The 17706-nt window shown below is 41.5% G+C and overlaps 2 protein-coding genes across 4 annotated transcripts in view; one reads left to right on the forward strand and one right to left on the reverse strand.

Moving 5' to 3' along the window:
* Positions 1 to 1751: 1751 nt before the first annotated feature.
* stn1 (STN1 subunit of CST complex) lies at positions 1752 to 11255 on the reverse strand. Of its 3 annotated transcripts, none has more exons than XM_037763946.1 (10): positions 11120 to 11255; positions 10231 to 10363; positions 9772 to 9867; positions 9384 to 9461; positions 7716 to 7889; positions 7207 to 7318; positions 5566 to 5716; positions 4116 to 4238; positions 3956 to 4028; positions 1752 to 2405 (listed from the first exon to the last, which is right to left on the reverse strand). In XM_037763946.1, the coding sequence occupies exons 2-10, from the start codon at positions 10361 to 10363 to the stop codon at positions 2248 to 2250; spliced, it is 1098 nt and encodes a 365-aa protein (XP_037619874.1). In that variant the 5' UTR covers positions 11120 to 11255; the 3' UTR covers positions 1752 to 2247. The 3 variants fall into 3 exon arrangements, with proteins under 3 accessions (XP_037619874.1, XP_037619875.1, XP_037619873.1); XM_037763947.1 differs by having other exon boundaries at positions 10231 to 10357; positions 11120 to 11249; XM_037763945.1 differs by lacking the exon at positions 11120 to 11255 and adding an exon at positions 10629 to 10762 and having other exon boundaries at positions 10231 to 10357.
* Positions 11256 to 11371: 116 nt separating this feature from the next.
* slkb (STE20-like kinase b) overlaps positions 11372 to 17706 on the forward strand; it is a 33521-nt gene continuing 27186 nt past the window's right edge. Inside the window, exons 1-2 of the mRNA XM_037763944.1 lie at positions 11372 to 11684; positions 13857 to 14021. Coding sequence (XP_037619872.1) covers positions 11517 to 11684; positions 13857 to 14021 — 333 coding nt within the window. The 5' untranslated portion in view covers positions 11372 to 11516. The remainder of the gene's footprint in view (positions 11685 to 13856; positions 14022 to 17706) is intronic.

Genomic DNA, 17706 nt, shown 5'->3' on the forward strand with positions numbered 1-17706 from the left:
ATGTGGGTGGACGTAATGGACACAATAGGCTTACCCCCCCTGGGGGTCCCTGGACCCCACTTTGAGAATCAATGCCTTAACAGAGCATTACTAAGTCCAGATCAGTATCTTTAAAGTCACTTGTGAACTATTTATATTTTAATGACTTCACTGTAACCATGAGCCCAAGGCTGGAATTCCAACAGAGCAACGGCCCCAGGGGCCCAGGACTCCAGGGGCCTTGAAAGCTCCTGCCTACTGTGTGTCCACTGCTTTGTTGTAATGTAATTGAATATACATATGGGAATATGCAAGGCAGATCCTCAGCGGGCTCAAAGACCCAGAGTTCATAGTGAAGCAATTTATCTATAGCTATATATTCAATTAATTAATACAACATATAATGGAAAGGGTTTTCAGACAAATCATACATTTGTAATTAAAGGGGCACTCCACCAACAAGTTCAGTTGAGTTGTCATGATGAGTGCTACTCAGCATGTATGAACAACTGTATTTTTTCTGTAGCTCTGCAGGGAGCTTTCTGAAGTCTGAGAAAACAATCCTGATTCTCAAATTGGGCTTGGAGACTACAAGTTTTTAAAGGAGCAGTGTGTAGCATTTAGGGGGATCTATTGGCAAAAATGTAATATAATATAAATAAGTATGTTTTCTTTTGTGGATAATAACCTGAAAATAAGAATCGTTGTGTTTATATTACCTTTCAAGGAGCCGTTTATATCTACATATGGAGCGGGTCCTTTTTCTATGATTCCAGCCCAGAACAGACAGACCTAACTCTGGCTCTAGATAGGGCCATTCACATTAACATGTTTTCTAGGGCTGTCAAAGTTAACGCGATAATAACACGTTAATGCATATTTGTTTTAACGCCACTAATTTGGTTTTCGCATTAAAGCAATAGATCTTTCGGAGGATGTAGTGGGCTCAGATTTAAAGCTAGAATGACGATATCATACGAAACTATAAAAACCTAATGAATCCATCAGTACTGACCATGTCATGCTAGCTTGTCGTGAAGGAGGTTAAATAACGCACCAAACTTGTGCTAAATTTTGGTGATGGTGTTTGTCATGGCCATTTTCAAAGGGGTCCCTTGACCTCTGACCTCAAGATATGTGAATGTTAATGGGTTCTATGTGTACCCACGAGTCTCCCCTTTACAGATATGCCCACTTTATGATAATCACATGCAGTTTGGGGCAAGTCATAGTCAAGTCAGCACACTGACACACTGACAGCTGTTGTTGTTGGCTTATACGGAACCTGCCAAAATCAAAAACAAATTAGTAAATAAATAAATGACTCGATAAATAAATAAATGTCATTAAATGTAGCAAAAATATTAAAAATAAATGTCAAATTGTTTAAAAATGTGACAAATTGATATTTTCTTTAATTTGCTACTTTATTTTTTTTTTTAATTCCCTTATTTATTTAGTCTGTTTAATTTTCCCTTGTATTTATTTACTTTTTATTATTTTTTAACTTCATTTATTTATTTTTGCACTATTGTTTTATCTTTTCCTTTATTTTTGTAATTATTCTTAATTTATTTATTTTTGCAATTATGTCTTATTTATTTTATATCTATTTTTAAATGTATGTATTTATGCATGTATTTATTTATGCACAATTTTCCCTTTGCATTTCACCCCTTACTTATTTTCCCAAACCTATTTATTAGTGTATTCTTTTCTTTATACATTTCTTTATGCATTTCTGCCTTGTTTAACAAATGAGGGGGCTGTTATTTATTTATTCTTTTATTATTATTATTATTATTATTATTATTATTATTATTACCATATGCAAATTGGTGACCCAGGAGCCAATTATGTACCCCAGGACCCCCTAGAGGGTTAATCCAGCCATGCATGAGCCTTGTGTTTGTTGCCTGGTCTGATATTTATACATATCATACATATTTACAACAGTGGAATGCAAAGTGTTCCTGAACGCTTCCCTGATGTCCATTTCCTTAGGCATGGCTTAATTTTATAAGGCAAACATTTATATAAAACGTAATATTTAACCATAGCACACTAACACGCAGTAGTAATTCAAAATACAAATATAAGAAATAAACTCTCGGCAACTGCCACACTTTGACAACAGTCATGATGAATAAAAGAATACAGATGGCATGATTTACATAAACGTATTGGACGCTCACATTTTGGAGCAATAAGCTATACTACACATAGTATATCCAGTAATGCTGGGCTTCCGACCCCACCGTGCTGGAGTTAAAACGCAGTGTAATGGCTGTCGCTGGTGCTGACGATGTCACTGTTGCACTCCAGTGATTTGAGGACCAGCTCCAGTGCCGCCTTGCTCACGTTGAGGCTGTAGCGCTGCCTGACTGCAGACAGGATGTGCAGGATGTGGCAACCCTTCTCTGCATCTACAGGCACAGACAGGAGGAAGCTTCTGTCAGCAAACAGGTATGTATGTGGTCATGAGAGCCAAGGTTATATAGAGACTTGAAGTGAACACTTGAAATGAGGGATTTATGGAGTTTAGTTTTTCCAATATTTCCAGAAGATATTTAGCATTCTTATTGGATTTATTTTTTCACAAAGATCTCACAGACTGACGAGAAATCTATTTCATGAGCAGCATCACACAAAGACATCTGCTCTATGGTGAAAATGAAGCCCCTGATTGAAGAAGTGATTGGCAAGTGACATACAGGTGTGGTTGTTGTGCTAATTTGATATTTGACAAGCACATAAAAAAGCTTTAATTCTTGATTTCTTCAACTGAATGATAATTACTGCAACACACTGCCACGAAGGAGATTGTGACAATGAAACTAAAACTGCAGTAGGTCAACATTAAAAGGCATAGTTGGGATTTTTTTAAGCAGGGGTTGTATGAGGTTCTTATCCATCGTCGGTGTATTACCTACAGTAGATGGCGGTCAGCACGCCCCCAGTTTGGAGAAACAGACAGAAGTACCAGCACGGGAGCAAAATATTGTACTGCTGTGGCCGGGGTGGACGTTATATTGTGAGAATTTTCACAGCTTTTCTTGCCGTCAGACAGCCCTTTCCGATGGATGGGGAACTGAAACCCTTATCGATGCTCTCTTCGAAAGTCACCAGACTCCATTGACAAAAACAACAATTTTACCTCGCAGAACGCAGAGTTGCTGGTCTGCTGCCTCCATCGGTTAGTTTGTTTGCGTTATTGCGTGACTTTGGTGAATCCAAACTAACCCTTTAAAACACCAAAGTCACACAATAGGCAGCGGTAGACCCAATGGGCTACCCCCCGGGTCAGGAAAGTGAAGCCAAAGCGGAAGTGCCTTAATCCTGCATTCTTTCTAATAGCCAGCAGGGGGCGACTCTCCTCTGGTTGCAAAAAGAAGTCTGATTGTATAGAAGTCTATGAGAAAACTTCTCACTTCATTTATTACCTCAGTAAACATTGTAAACATGAGTTTATGGTCTCAATCGCTAGTTTCAAGCAGCATGATGTTCATATAGTAAATTATGGTCCCATTTAGAGTCAAATAGACCATAAAGCAGGGGATGCTTTAGGGCGTAGCTACCTTGCGATTGACAGGTCACTACCACGGTGTTGTCCGGTCTGACTTTGAAGAGAGAATAGATAGCGGCTTCAGCTCCCCATCAGAAATGGCTGTCTGATGGCAAGGTAAAGCTGTGGAAATATTCTACATATAGAGTACACTTAAACTAATATTGATATTTTTAGGTGTCTAAAATACATTTTGCTACTGTCCCCGTCCACAGCAGTACATTGCTTTGCTCCCGTGCTGATACTCCTGTCTGTTGCTCCAAACTGGAGGCGTGCCGACCATCATCTACTGTAGGTAATACACTGAGCTATGGATAAGTACCTCATACAACACCACTTAAAAAAAAATCTAAGCCATCCCTTTAATCAAAAGCTTGATACTTAAAGAGCAAAAACAGGAAGTGTACTTACACTTCTCTCTCTTTGAGTCCTCTCTGATAATGTCTTTGACAGCTATGAGTAGATCTTTGTCATGTGCGGTCACCTGGTGAGGAACAACAGCATGAATCCTCTCTTTGAGAACCTACTGAATTGGGGAGAATCTATCGAAGATTTCTCTGCTAATTCTCACATGATAGACTTCATCCTGGGATTTGACTTTGCGGTATACGATACCCTCGTCCTGTAAAATTTGCAGGGCCTCCTTCAGAAGCTGGCGTAGTTGCTGGCATCCAGATGGACCCGCCACAGGCTCCTTTACAGCAACAGACAAGCATGATAATTAGGGCTGTCAAAGTTAACGCAATTATAAGACATTAAAGTAAATTCGTTTTAACGCCGCTAATTTCTTTAACGCAATATGCTATTTTTAGGTTGTAGTGGGCTCAGTTTTAAAGGTAGGGTGAAGATACTGGTAAAACTACTTCGCCAAGGCCGAAGGCCTAGGAAGGGGGTTATGTTTTCACTGGCGTTGGTTTGTTTGTCTGTTAGCAGGATTACTCCAAAAGTCCGCAATGGATTTCAATGACATTTTTTGGAGGAGTCGGGTGTGGCACAATGAACAATCCATTAGATTTTGGTGGCGATCCGGATCATGATTTAGGAATTTTTTTTAAGGATTCCGATCAGCCAGAACATTAAGACCTCTGGGTATAACACATGCGCAGTGTAACTGATGACACGTTGATCATGCATAACCCCGCCTCTTTCTCTCTTCAGAGAGAGAGCCGGGGGGGGATGATCCAAATACACGTGGAGGATGGCGCAAGCTGAACGGAGAGGGGGGGGACAATCGTACTCGGGCACCTTGGCAGAGGTCTGCGTTCTCCGAGTGCCATTCTAGTTTGAGCATATTGTTTTATGCTAAATGCAGTATCTGTGAGGGTTTCTGGACAATATCTGTCATTGTTTTGTGTTGTTAATTGATTTCCAATAATAAATATATACACACATTTGCATAAAGCCGCATATTTGCCCACTCCCATGTTGAGTATTAAATGCTTGACAAATCTCCCTTTAAGGTACATTTGAACAGATAAAAAAATGTCTGACTAATTTGCGATTAATCACGATTACATAATTTATTCGACTGACAGCCCTAATGATAATACATCAAAGCTGAATTTAAGTTGTATTTGAAATGGCACAAGCATTAACAATGTTTTTTTCAAAACACCTTACCGTCATTAAGCGTGTGAAGATTGGATAAAGCATTAAGCAGACACTGTGCAGCATCTATTACTGTTTTTCTTGCCTTTTGTTCCTAGATTTAGATCTCCAAATAATGTTCTGCTATCAAATTGCACTGCTATGTGGAAACACCTTAGTGTGATGACATCTTGTTGAGTTTTGTGGGGAAGAAGGAAAAACCAAAATGTAGAATGAAATGTCAAATCAAAGAATACAAATTAGCTTCTATGCTACAAATCCAATCCTGGCTGTTTTTCTTTACTCCGTTCGTCATTCTCACCTAAGAAGGACACTTCAAATACAGTCTGACGTTTGATTTTCGTTTCATCCCACCACCACCACCAACACAAACTTCAAAATGAAATGGTTCCAGTGGTATTATTCAGGCGTACCTGGTCTGCTGATGCTGTTTGAGGCTGGCTGGAGATCAGAGGCTGCAGGAGATCCTGAACATCATAGGTTCTGAACCGGGTCACCGACTTCTGCTTAAAGAAGTCCTTGATGGTGTTTGTCGCCTTGCTGAGGGAACTGATGGCTGAGTCTCTGAACAACAGACAAAGAACCGGACCTTAATACAATTTATACTAATGCTTAAATATATGTTCCACGTAAAGATAAAAATTGTTGATATTTAATGCTTTTTAATGGCTACTACCTGCTACGCCTGTTTCACTACATCTTGTAGTAACAGTGAAAGTTTAAAGGGCGACTGCTGTTTTATATGTAAGTCCACAAAAACTCTCAGCGTCTTGACGCTCTTCGGTGCTAGCTCAATCTTGGAACCCATCGGCTATTGGGCTGATGACGATTTAGCCTCTGGGGACAACGGCTAATATTTCGGGGGTTCCAGTGTAGTATCAAGTGAGTAACAGTGGATTCTGGCGGATCTTACCACGGCAACATGGCGAACGCGACAAATAGCAGTCCATGTGGGTGTGTTCGCGTTGAAAGTGACCAATCATAAGAGGGGCAGTAACTCCCTTGGTTTCCGCCCCCCAATCTGTCAAAAGTCAGCTTGGTTCACGCCAGCAGGATTCCACTTGGAAAGCAGAGTCACACATGAGAGCGTGTACACTCTCCAGCGCTCGCAAAGCAGACGGTCTCTCTCGTGTGGTGGCACCTCTGTGCGCTAGTTCTATACACTTGCAGGTGCCATTCTTTGCCTCTCCCTATGTTGCTTCTCGCGCGCAGCTGCCTGTACACGAGCCCCCGGGAAGAGCGGCAGGGTTTGAAGCAAATTTTTGTAGTGGCCAAACAGTGGAGTTACAACTTCCGTGTCTGTCACGTGATGCCATTGGGCACAAAGACTTTTTCCCCATAGACTTACATTGGGAAGCGACATCTGTAACTCAGCAGATAATTTTTTTGAGGTAAATCAACTTCCCAGTATGAACACTTGAATAATCCTTATTTAAATCATTAGGTCTTAAAAGTCGTAAAATGCAGTAATAGCTGAATCCAGAGTTATTTTCCTTCCTCCATTCATGTGAATAAGACGGGAGGCGGAGTTAAAGGAAACACTACTGCGCCTGCTCTATGGGCCCAATGGATGAGGAAGATCTGGGTACTTTATCACTCGGCAGTCGAGCCATTTTGGCCTCATGCGCCACTGAGCAACTCTCATAGGAATGAACGGGAGCCCGCCTCCAACGCTGTATCCAGTTCTCTTAATACATCCATGCCTGTACAACTCTTGATTGTAAAATTGGTGCACTGGACTTATATTGTTTATATCCGTGCATATTTTATCGCGCTCGTGACATGACATAAATCTGATGCCATAGTTTTGCACCGTTTGAACTCTTTTTTTAAGTCGTTGCACCCCCTTCTTCTGCAATGATTTCATGGCACCCGACTGGAGTATTGCTGCCACTAACTGTTTATCTTGTTGAACCAATTACTAATATTCATTGGTGGGTGGAAAATAACCAATTTCCTGGAAATTCGGTTAAAATTTACAATAATTTGGATGGAAACCTGACTTCAGTGTTGTAATCTACTGTAATGGTACGTTAAAGGAGGGATGTTTATACCCCGTTGCATTAGGTTGCAGCTGGAATGGTTTGTCATAGCACTGCCTGTAGAGCTGAGGAACCTCCATCATCCACGCTATCTGGATTGCCATCACTGGGTCATTGACTTTATCTGGGAACACACACAGACACGGATACACACATGATGAATGGGCAGAGGATATAGATGCCGTGTACTCTCAAATAAAGAATGTGCTGTGTGTGCGATTGTGTGTGTGTGTGTGTGTGTGTGTGTGAGAGAGAGAGAGACACGTTTTGCCATCATAACACGAGACTGCAGTGCTAGGATAAAGGATGTCCTTGCTAGGCACTTGCAGAGTGTGTGTGTAGGGGACTGTGTGAGCAGATGCATGTTCTTGTTTGAGCATTTGTAGTTTCTAATGAACCAGTGGTTAAATGTTTATATTCTTGGATATTGACGATCTTATTCTAATGTAGCTGGTAGTGGATGGTGAATTGCGATATCAAACTGCCAGTGTGGCCTGAAGAGGACAGTCCTCTGCACTCACAGTAGGTGGAGGCCATGATTTCTCTCTGCTGCCTCGACGTCTTCACCGGTCCTCTGACTCGGAGCAGCTCTCCGATCTCCAGACGGCAGCGGCTCTGCTGGGCCTGTCTCAGCTTCTCCACTTCAGCGACTAGGTTGAAGCCTCCCTGAGCCCCATCACTGGTTTTACCCCCTGCTGGAAATGACAAATGAATATAGGATATTACACAACAGTCCTAAATAAATTTATAAAAATTAATTTGTGAAGCGCCTTTGAAAATAGTTTAAATAATTTATAGGGCTGTCGAAGTTAACACGATAATAACGCGTAAACGCAAATTCGTTTGATCGCCACTAATTTCTTTAACGCAATCAATCTTTCAAAGGTTGTAGTGGGCTCAGTTGTAAAGCTAGAGTGAAGATACTGGTATCATATGAAACTAGAAAACTTGAGGCAGGGTTGACGATGTTATCCAGTAGGCTATACACTATTTGTTCTATTGGTTGAAATGGTCTTTACACCCCGACCGCGATCCATTACTGATGAGCTCTGAAAAAGGAGCAGAAAAGAGCCGTCATCTGTAGCTGCTGTAATCCTGTAAAAACGTCTACCGATCACTGCCTTGCGTTACACTTGGAAAGAACCAATCAGATGCCTCCCTGCTCGTACTCTACCCTTGGCGTGCACCAGCCTGAACTCAAAGCGCGTCGCCGCCGCACGTTTCCTGGAGAATGGAAGAGAAAAGTCAGCCCTGCAGTAGCACTGCCGTGGTTACTTGTCATGAGGTAGCGTTGTTGAGTTGAGGTCCTCTCTCCGCTCTGTGTCTGTGAAGTAGTTGCGATGGAGCTCCTGGGGCGATAATACTTTCAAATTATGCTAGCTTTCCAACATCGTCGACCCTACATTTAAAAATCCTTTGTACCAACCACGTCATACAAGTTTGTCGTGAAGGAGGTTAAATTTCGCTGCAAAATAAAAAAAACTGTCATGGCCATTTTCAAAGGGGTCCCTTGACCTCTGACCTCAAGATATGTGAATGAAAATGGGTTCTATGGGTACCCACGATTCTCCCCTTGTCGTCTGTTGGGCTTGAGTTTGCCATGTTATGATTTGAGCAGATTTCTTTATGCTAAATGCAGTAACTCTGAGTGTTTCTGGACAATATTTGTCATTGTTTTGTGTTGTTAATACATTTGCATAAAGCAAGCATATTTGCCCACTTCCATGTAGATAAGAATATGAAATACTTGACAAATCTCCCTTTAAGGTCCATTTTGAACAGATAAAAAAAACGTGTGATTAATTTGCAATTAATCAAGGACAATCATGATTAATCGCGATTAAATAATTTAATCGATCGACAGCCTTAATATATATATATTCAAACTGAATGTTAACATAACTGTGCTTGTTTAAAAGAAAACTCTAAAGGGTACCTTTGAGACAACACCTATATAATGATAAAATTACATTTGGTGATACTGACAATATACTTGTCTGTTATTTACTTGACAAATTAACTAAGGAGGATGCTACGAGGTTCATACAAGCTATTTCAGATGTAATAATATGGCTGAAGAGCATCTGCTACATAGTGCAAAATGCACTTCTGCTTCTTCTGGTGACTAATACAGAGCATAACTTGCAACCATGCCAACACTGAGATTAATAAAAATAAAAAAAACTTACATTTAGTAGGATCCTGCTCTTCTTTAAACAAGTCATTTTTCCAGCACAGGCAGTTTATTACGCCAGTACCATCATCCACTGTGAACAGAAGGAAACGAAATCTGTTTTGTTTGTGAGGAGATTGGGAAATCAGTTATTATTATCATTATAAGTTATTTTGGGACTGTATACAACAGCAGAGCGTGTGTGTGTGTGTGTGTGTCAGTTTGTGAAATGTAAACAAGAACTGGGTCATTGTCAAACAGGAGACTTTCTCAATGCATTATCCAGAACATGCAACAATGTCACTCTCTGCAAACACTGCCACAGTGGGTCCCACGATGACTCCCAAAGACAGCATTCACGGTAAGAGTTCTGCAATGTTCTTGTTCCATACTGGGACACATACCTCCATAACAGAAGAAGTCTTCTCTTTCTCTCTTGTAAACCACCGTCCCAAGCACATCAACTTTATAGATCGGATGTAAGTTGTAGAAGTAAATACCTGTGAGACATGGATGGATACAGAACAAAAACTATAAGCTCAAAGCATCAATTATTATCATTGTCAACATCAGATATACTAAAAACGTCTGATAAAGTTGGCTAGGAACTAACAAAGTGGTTAGTTAGCTAGCTAGTTAATGTTAGCTAACTTGCTAACATCACATTTCCAGTAACAGATGTTAGTTTGTAAATTGGTTAGTTTAGTCATATTATTGTTTTTTATCTTCGGTTAGCTGTTGGCAACAAATATTCAGACATGTTATGTTACTTATGAAGGTTCAAATGCAAAGACAATGATACAGTCAGTGAATGAAACAACCTGTGTGTGTAGGTGTTGTTACCCTGGATGTATGGTTGATACCTGATACTTGTGTGGACTCTGTCATCTGCAGGATGTCTCTGACATACAGCCTGGTGAAGGCAGAAAACATCGGGTCCAGACCCCACAACATCGATGGGGGCTCTTCCGCTGGATCCATCCCAGCTGCCTGCATCTCATCGTGGAAACAAAAGCAGATTATACCTCTTTATTTTGAAGCGGCGAAGAAAGCTAGCTAGCTACCGTTAGCTAACAGTGGAGTGTCTTGAGAGGAACCAAAACATTGGTCACGTGACGTGTTGTTAACGCACGTTAAATACGTTTTTATTATAGTGGCTCGATAATATTATGCACGTTAACACATGTTAGAAAAGTTCCAGCTACGATAGTATTAAAATAGTTGTAGGTTTAAAAGCGTGTATATCATTTCACTGTCTGACCGGCGTGTTCGTGTGTCGCAATGGTCTCTGGGACATGTAGTTTCAGAGACACAAAGACTAGTGTTTAATGAGGCGATGCTGGCAGATCGATGCAGTACAACTACAACGAACAAGTAATACTCAGCAGACTGATTATTTTTCTTGACGAAAACATATGCTCCAGTATCGTCGTGAGTGGTTTAAACATCAGTAGTTTGGTCTCCCTCACAGAGGAGGGCAGCAGAAGCCTGATGTGACCGTTAACCCGCCAACTGTCACAGACACGAGGAGCAAGAAGAGAAAGAGCCGCGGCCGCGCGCACTCGGGAGCGCGCACCGACACTAAATCCGCTAGATTACTAAACACCGTCTAAACACCAGGAGGAACGGAAACATGACTGCTTTTAACCGGTTTAAAGAATGTTAATGTCGGAACCAGCTGTGACATTGTTGAGCCTGAAGGAAACTAATGAATAATTCTGTGGAATATAACTATTTTGGAGGACGTCTTACTCATCTTTGTTGTCTTCTGGTGGATAAAGAGAAAGAGCCGCTCCGGGCTGTCGGGCCAGCGGGTCGTCTGGAACTGGAACAACGACGAGCTTCCTTTACTACTTTACACTAAAACAAAGTCTTGTTTTGGTGGATATCACACGCCAGGACACGTCTACTTAAACCGTTAGCTATTCATTGAGGGGTTAACAATGACCCTGAGAGAAAGAGCTGACGTTATTCTCTGGACCGGCCAGAACCGTGTCACAGGCTCGGAGAGGTTCTGATCCTAACGCCACTCCTCTGAGCGGATATTAATAACTAACGGGACACATATCAGTCTACAGACTTAAGCTGAAGGAAACCGACACTACTTTGGCGTTTTAAAGTTGAATTCCTTTGTCAACTTTGGATTTGAATGACTTCAGGGTTCACTATGTCATTCTTTAATTTCCGTAAAATCTTTAAACTGGGATCTGAGAAGAAGAAGAAACAGTATGAACACGTGCGCAGAGATGAGAATCCAGAGGAAGTCTGGGACATCATCGGTGAACTGGGAGATGGAGCCTTTGGAAAAGTGTTCAAGGTAATTCAAGGAAATGTCTCCTTCAGAGCTGCTCTATGTAGAGAGTGGCCTTTCCTCTATTTATCTGTACCCATCAATCCTCTGTTTGAAGCCTGATGAGATAAGGTACCAGCAGTGTCACCTCAGCTTGTATTGCTTTTGACCCACCCACCATCTTCTAACCTGTACACCAGCAGCACTATGGCAGAGCTGGGGTCAAATATGACTGCTGAGGTCCCTCTCTCTCCAACATACTTGTCTTAACCCCCCCTCTGTGAGGTTTGTTTACATGTGACAGACCATCCAAATGTCATCAAATCCATTGATTGTTGGAAACAGACTAAGCGGTCTCAATGGCAAGTAAAGCTGAGAAAATGCCAAAGTCAACATTATCTTTGTCATATACATCCAGATATGGCCAGTCAGAAATGTGACATTTCCCAAGCAGTATCATGCTGGTGGATTATATCTTAGAAGCTCCAACAAGCCAGACAAATAATTCCCCCTTTTGCATTTTCAGAAAGCTGACCCGATGTCAAAGCAACCCCCTTGTCATCACTTTAATAGTGCCATTGTTTGGGTTGACCCCAATACAGCCAGAAGCTTCATTTGCATGAGTGACAGTAAATTGTATCACACAGGAGGGCTCTACCAAGTCTAATACCAGGAAGTCTGTGGCTAATGACACCGTTTACATGCTCTGTTTTGTTCTTTGTTGCCAAATGCTATTTTTGGGACACTTTGAAATAGTTGAACTCACCCAAGATTTCAAGCCGGTCCTACTTTGTGTCATACTTATATTAAGCCTAATCTTATTGCACAACAATTCAGTCACAGGTTGCCAATTTCCCAGCATTCCAACAGTAGGTCTCACGTGAATAAGACCTACTGTTAAAGGTCCCATATTGTAAAAAGTGACAATTTATGGCTTATATATTATAAAGCAGGTATAAGTCCTATATAAATACTGTGAAAGTATCGAAACGCTAAATCCACAGAGAAATACACAAAGCCTGTATTCAGAAACTGAGCTTTTGAAACAAGCCGTTAGGATTTCTGTCCATTTGTGATGTCACAAATCTACAATATTTAGACAATTTCACAGTTTTAAACGTAAACATTCTAAATGAGTCCCAGTTTATTTCCTGTTGCAGTGTATTTGAATGACTGAATGAATCAGCTGACAGGAAGTAAACATGGACCAAAGCAGGCTTAGCAAAGCAATTCTGTTGCAATTCCATTGAAATGCACTAAAACGAAGCGTTTCAGACAGAGGGTAAATACAGGTATATTCAAGCAGACAGTATGAGGAAAATAAAGTTTTTTTTAAACATTAAAGCATGTAAACATGTTGTAGTAGAAACCCAAAATAAATAGCGCTTTACACTACAGGGATACTGCTGGGGATTGAACCGCTGACCTTCTGATTGATGGACAACCCGCTCTACCCCTGAGCCACAGTAAAAAGTATCAAAACAGATCTTTTATCATTGTGATTCCATGGAATCAGTTCATGTTTGTCCCACTGACGGTGGCATTCCAGAGTTAAGCTGAAGGAGATCTACAAATAGTAAATTGCAGTGTTATGTGTATATGTCTGGGCTTTGGGCCATTGAGGCCAGTTGTAATGCCCCACTGCACTGATGCATCACTGGGATAGTCCACATCACTCTATTGATTCATAGTGAAATACAAGCTGTCTGCTTCAGTACTGATGAGTAGATTATGGGGGGGGGGTTATATTATTTTAAATGGCCTGCATGTCTGAATGCGGAACACAGGCAGGTCATCAGGAAGTGGCTGCATCCCATATCGCAGCGGCGACTTCATTGAGCACATCCTGCCTGCAGAGGTGCCAAAACAAACAGGAGAAATTTCCACTTTAACATGTTCTGCTAACTTACTCAGACCCACAGCAAAGCAGACAGTGTTTATTTGTTGTTTTTCGATCTGGTTGTGTGAGGTGTTTGTTGCAGGTCTGAGGTCGAGACAACTTTAAAGTCCAACATAAACCAAGTTTGACCTTTTCAGTCTAGCCTTTAAGATTACGGTTGTTCATCCGGAGCAGTAAAATGAGAAGAAACACACATTTTCTGAACTAGATCAGAGTACAAGATGACCAAGATTTAAGACTGTGACCCGAATAACTGCACCTTGACGATACAACAGTCTAATAACATTCTCATCCTACAGGCTCAAAACAAACAGACGAGAATTCTAGCTGCAGCCAAAGTTATTGACACAAAGACCGAGGAGGAGTTGGAGGACTACATGGTGGAGATTGACATCCTGGCCTCCTGCGACCATGAAAACATTGTCAAACTGCTCGACGCTTTCTATTATGAGGGCAAACTCTGGGTGAGTAGAAGGAAGAGCTCTCTGGAGAGACAATGTCATCGGTGTTTCCTCTGTATTACCACCCAAGCAGGGGACCATACGGACCTAAATACAGCAGTTTGATTTAACAAAGCTTCCGATCTTGGTGTGATGATGGATTATACAATCAATGGTGTTAGCGGTGCAGAATGTGCTTCAAAAACCTGGACCAAAAACAGAGAGCGAATATTGTAGTAGTAGCCCACCCACAGTAAATCTGCTCTCTAATATCACAGAAGAAATACTGTTTCATTGAGTCCTTTTTGCAAGCTCTGTATTCCAGTTGACATACATCAGACTGGCACATAAGGGTACTATGCAAAAATTCAGGGCCCGGCCCCTTTTGGGGGAGAGAAAAGATCCCATAGATGTCAATGCTATTTGATGTATGTTTGGATTGTAATTTTGACAAATCCATATGCATTCATCTCTTGTTATACAAACTTATGTTTTATACACATGTCTAATAATTATTTTGCGATCTTGCCTGAATCTGAGCGTTCGTACGTTAATAAATGAAGGTTGATCGCCGTCATGTCCCTTCAGTCTTCCCCCGTCCAACACAGTGGACTGATATTGTTTATCCAGACATCTCTACATATCTGATAGAATCCCGTTAGGCTGAGTGTTGTCTGTAAATAACCAACGTGTTAATAGCCAACTGTTTGATCTATAGGCTGAGATTTAGTTGGAGACGATAGTCTGATGCTGCTTTAACGTTAATGTATGACTGTATTACTGCAGCAGCCTCCCACTCAAGCTAACGTTAGCTAGCCATGCTAGTCACCGTCACCAGCATCATTTAGCCATTTAGCACACTGACAGTGAATATCAACGTATCGTATGTGCCTCAAATCTCAGTGTGAAAGCCTCGGTTAACCAGCTACACAACAGCTATTTGTCATTTTCCATTTTCTCTCCTGTGACGGCGAGTTTCTTTCCCCCAAAAGGGAGCGTTGCCTCGGCGATGACGCCATGCTGGTCTGGTCTATAGCTTGGAGCCATAAAGCTCCACTAATATATCTTTTTTAGCACACGGCAGGGGAACAGATCGGAGATCAGCGTTTCTGGATTTATTGTTGGTGCCACCACCTACACAGCAACTCTTCGGCGTAGCGTTATTACTATTACCGGATTGTTTAAAGTAGAAGTTTGACATAGTAGACATGTTTCAACTTCTTCTGTTTACTCTGTTTCCGTCTATGAGGGACACAGGGTGAGAGCCTACTCTGGATGACGTATTGCCGGTCTGATGTATGGTAATAGAAACATGGGCTTAGCGTGGACCCTCAAAACTATGTCTTTAACCTGCATCACTGTACTATTATTGCAAGGCTTTATGCAACTTCCTTGACTACTGTAGTATTGTTATCAAAATTTGAGGTCAAAGTTCACCTGAGCAGCAGATACAAGCAGCTTTTAGAGCTGTTAATCATCATACCAGTTTATAATCCATCCGCTTGTGATATGAGCCTGGATTTAAATGCCTTTTTTTCTTCACTGAAGCCCTTTTTTCAAACAGAAACATGTATATTTGGTCATCTGTTAATCTACCACAAGTTTGTCTATTCCTTGCAACACAGTCTGAATTTTAGGTGTCACACCATTGGAGCATCAGTGTTGGGTGGGCTCCAGTGAGTAATGACTAGTTGTGTAGATATACTTCTTTTGCCTTGGCCCTGGAGCAAACCTGTGTCCGTATACACATGATACCCAGGGCCTAAACGTTAGGGAAGTGTTCATGAATAGATGAACAGTGTGTGTGAGGAACTCAGTGCCTGAGATAGATTACAGGTTGGTCCGACCCAGTAATTCAAGGCTTTCTCTTTCCTATCTCATTCTCCCTGTAGAATATCTACCCATGCTACGCCAATAACACAATCACCATGGTAAAGACTCATGTGAGTCAATACACAAGCATCTAAAAAGACAGTCAGGTCGTCATAAACTCCCGTGATTACCTGAGTATTTCATTTCAGTGCACGGCCCTTTTCCTCCCTATTGTCCTCTGAACAATGGCCACAGCCTGATGGAGGCTGTCTGTTGATTTTTATCTCGGCCTGTGCGGCACCTGTTCGTGCAAAGAGGAGAGAGTTGTCTGTCCAGGACATTTCCTCCTGGAGGTGAAAGGCTTTATTCCACATAATCCCACAAGGTTTGGGAGGTGACTTACTTTATAACTGCATTCTAAATTGCATCACCTGTTGATCTTTGTTTTCTCTTTTGCTGTTTGCGCTACAGTTTCAGCTGCACAGCAACGGTTTCTAGGTTCTGGATCAGTTAACTGATCCGTCAACTGGTCACATGTCAACTGGTGGCTCGTACGTTGTGCAAAACAAGTTGAGTTGCGCCTATATTAATAAGGATTATAAAAAAACAACACGGAGGCTCCGTAATCCAAACCAAGATGGTAAATTGTATTACTCCTTTCAACTTTGACAAAGACAGCGCAGACCAGATTCACTCCTTCCCTTCTTACCTTTCACAATAAAAGCCCTAGACATGTAATATTCGAAGGGGACTATTTCGCATTTTCGTGTCATTTATTCAGCACGTATCAATGCTCTCTTCAAAGCCACCAGACTCCTTTTGAAAATAACTAATTTTACCTCGTAGAACATGGGAGTTGCTGGTCTACCGCTGCCTCGATCGGTTCGTTTGTTTGTGTAATTGTGTCACATTAGTGTTTTAAAAGGTTAGTTTTGATTCACCAGAGTCACACAATAACACAAACAAACTAACTGATCAAGGTTGTGGTATACCAGCAACTCCCCTGTTCTACAAGGTAAAATTACAGTTATTTTCAAAGGAGTCTGGTGTCTTTGAAGAGAGCATAGATGGATACAGCTGTTCATAATTCGAACCAAGATGGGCAAATTGTATCACTCCCTTTAACTTTGACAAAGGCAGCACAGACCAGATCCACTCCTTCCGTTCTTACCTTTCCCAATAAAAGCCCTAGACATATAATATTCGCAGGGGAGTATTTAGCATTTTCGTGTCCTTTAATGCGTCACGCCCCCCAGTGTGTAAAGGCTTTTAGTGAGTAGCCTACTCAACCCGATGCAGGAATCAGGTTAGGTGAAGCTGAAATGAATGCCCGTCTTTAATAAATGGAATGCGAGTTGTGGCATATCTTCATGTAAGAATGGGGACAAAGTCATAGCTCTTATTTATCATTTCATTTTATTTTTTTCCCCATGCACAATAACAATGACTCATAATAACAAAACTTGTCAAGAAAAGGAAGAAAATTGGTTTAATTCAGATCGCCTAAAAAGTGAAAATATTAAACAACTAGAATGGCACTCGGAGAGCGCAGACATCAGACAAGGTGCCTGACTTTAAAAACAGATCACAGATCACAGCTCACAGCTGGCAGTACGGTGAGGTGTTCGGCTTATTATTAACACGGTGTGTTTCCGTGTAACGTATCGGTGGATGCCTCTCTCATTCAGCAGCCTTGTTATGTCTGAATAACATTACACTACGTTGTCTCTCATCCCATCATCTACCGCTTTTTTCTATCTCACCGCGGACGGCATGCAGCTACCGCACCTCGATCTCTTGCCACACATCCACACACGTATCTCTCTGCTCGAAGAAGGAAGGAGGCGGGGTCACGAGTCATCAGTTACACTGCGCATGTGTTATACCCTGTGGTGTT

The sequence above is a fragment of the Sebastes umbrosus genome, chromosome 3 (assembly GCF_015220745.1).
Source record: "Sebastes umbrosus isolate fSebUmb1 chromosome 3, fSebUmb1.pri, whole genome shotgun sequence".
NCBI lineage: Eukaryota > Metazoa > Chordata > Actinopteri > Perciformes > Sebastidae > Sebastes > Sebastes umbrosus.

What these genes read in the sequence shown, in the direction of transcription:
- stn1 (XM_037763945.1), bottom strand. Translation starts at nt 10,664, where the DNA reads ATGTCCCAGAGACCATTGCGACACACGAACACGCCG. An exon ending in AGAGTCCACACAAGTATCAG is followed by an intron (nt 9,868 to 10,230) that starts GTATCAACCATA and finishes CATGTCTCACAG; the next exon opens with GTATTTACTTCTACAACTTA. An exon ending in CTGCAACCTAATGCAACGGG is followed by an intron (nt 5,717 to 7,206) that starts GTATAAACATCC and finishes TCTGTTGTTCAG; the next exon opens with AGACTCAGCCATCAGTTCCC.